At 39.7% G+C, this 2,450-nt stretch overlaps 1 protein-coding gene across 1 annotated transcript; it reads right to left on the reverse strand.

The window, feature by feature from the left end:
• Positions 1-207: 207 nt before the first annotated feature.
• Positions 208-612, reverse strand: LOC121601611 (TBC1 domain family member 5 homolog A-like). Its single transcript, XM_041930437.1, has one exon. The coding sequence runs from the start codon at positions 610-612 to the stop codon at positions 208-210; it is 405 nt and encodes a 134-aa protein (XP_041786371.1).
• Positions 613-2,450: the final 1,838 nt, after the last annotated feature.

Here is a 2,450-nt window from a genome sequence, read left to right on the forward strand (position 1 = left end):
TGGTAAAAATTTGGCTCTTCACGTGAAACTCTACGATTAATTTTTATAATTTTCCCCTTTCGGTCACAAAGAGAGTCGATGATTTACCGTCTAGGTGGCCAAGTGCGTCGGGGTGTGGGAGTCATGGGAGTAGTTCTAGTGGGAGTCGTGGGAGTAGTTCTAGTGGGAGTCGTGGGAGTAGTTCTAGTGGGAGTCGTGGGAGTAGTTCTAGTGGGAGTAGTTGTCGTTGTAGTTGGAGTAGTAGTAGTTGTTGTTGTAGGTGGGGTTGTTGTAGTTGTCGTTGTAGTTGGAGTTGTAGTGGTTGTCGTTGTAGTTGGAGTAGTAGTAGTTGTCGTTGTAGTTGGAGTTGTAGTAGTTGTCGTTGTAGTTGGAGTTGTAGTGGTTGTCGTTGTAGTTGGGGTTGTTGTAGTAGTTGGAGTTGTAGTAGTTGTCGTTGTAGGTGCTGTTGTTGTAGTTGTCGTTGTAGGTGCCGTTGTTGTAGTAGTTTCCGTATTGGTTGAAGATATTGTCGTTATCGTTGAAGTTGAAAAAGTGATGGATGCAGTTGTAGAAGTTGTAGGAATGATGACCGTTGTAGTTGATATTATAGAGCCGGTTGTTTTTGGAAAACATGTTATACCATGATAACACAGCTTGTTCTTTGCCAGTAGAGGAAAGGGACAGTAACAATTTCTCGTAGGCAATTTTGAGACAGGATGTTTAGTTTCGTAATTGTTACCAACATCATTCCAAGGGCAAGCGAGAGAAGGCCAAATGAAGTACTCTGAAATGAAGAAATCTCATATAACGGTGACATTGTGTAGGATATTTCGTCTTACGATATGGCTGTGTTGATAGAAGTGCTTCATTTGGATCTGCGTAATGTGATTGATAATCTCGAACATCATGCCGAGGACAGAGCCGTTTCCCATTAGAGGGATGCACTGAAGTTTTAGGTTGCGGCGGATTAAAATATCTTTTTTGCGTAAATTTCGCACACTGGAGATTGCTTCTGGAACATACTTTGGAACATATGCATTTGCGGTGTCAGTAACAGTCACTTTATTTGAGAATGATCCACTAAGTTCTTCACACTCTAGTTGGCTATTTGTAAGCAATCTGTTCGCCAAAACTAAGGTTAATAGCAGCAGGATGATCACACCAACAAAACAAGTAACACGCTTTCTTCTATTGCACCGTTGTATGCACGTGTATGCTAATGAACTCATATTGAAATAGCTAACCAGCCACCACGAAAGAGCGTCAACGAAAAACTCATGTTTACAAGCACGCGATATGCCTTTATAATAAAACCCAAGACTCTATCACAATGTTGCTGTATCGTTTCAGACGTGTCGACTAAATACGGAAACTTAATTATAAACAATGTTGAGATATTCTTCGTGCGATGTCGCGACTATTTTTTTGCTTGTACAATATGACCTCACTGCGAATACGTTTGCGTACCAACTACTGGTTTCGCTCTCAATAGTTCTGTTGTAAGACAGGTCGAGAACGTGATGAATAAAAACGACGCAGAAACATTTTGCAGGAACCTTAATGAATCAAACTGAAATTCATCGCGTTACACTGTTTCTAGATGATGTTCACAATTTCCGCTACAATTTTTATCGATAATTTTCTTAATTTTCTAATTTTCTTTTCCAAACATATGGATGACAACATTTGCATTTGCAAGAAATCGAATAGTGACAAATGATATAGTTATCGATTGACTCCAAAAGGGCTTTTCGCTGAATTATGCGATACATAATGTATGAGAAGTACATACACGTACTGACGGTAATTTAGTAGTAGTAGAAGTCATATTAAAGAAGATATATTTACTTTCAATTAAACTTCTTCTTCTTTGACACAACAACCGCTGTCGATCAAGGCCTGCCAAGTACCCACTAGTGAAGTGAGCTTGACTTTCAGTGACTTATTGTTACCATAGCAGGATAGTCAGTCCTACGTATGGGGGCACGGTCTATTCGGGACTTGAACCCATGACGGTCATGTTGTTACGTCGTACGAGTTGACGACTGTACCACCAGACCGGCCCTTTTCTGTAAAAAATACCTTTAAATCGGTAAATAAAAAATAGCACTACATAATACGATGGTTTATCGTTCAAAATAATGTCACTTTCATTAAAAATAATAAAAAATTGTAATGTAGGAGCAGTTTTTGTGAAACTGATGCCCAATACTGGGTCATTTACCCTAGTTCGTTTATCCAACGCTCTCACGATTTTCAACTTTTTTTCTAGTGTGCGCACTGTGCAACATTGTTCAGTGTGTGCCTTTTGTGCTCGTTTTGACTAGGTTTGGAATCTAATTCATCGTTTTGGTCTGTGGATTCAGTGAAATATTAATGTCTTTGTTGTGGCGTCAAACGTCGCTTGTGGCCGCGATTAGTTTTTTTGACAATCAGTGTGTATGCGTGCAACCTTTGTAATGGCGCTTAGT

This window comes from Anopheles merus, unplaced genomic scaffold, assembly GCF_017562075.2.
Source record: "Anopheles merus strain MAF unplaced genomic scaffold, AmerM5.1 LNR4000125, whole genome shotgun sequence".
NCBI lineage: Eukaryota > Metazoa > Arthropoda > Insecta > Diptera > Culicidae > Anopheles > Anopheles merus.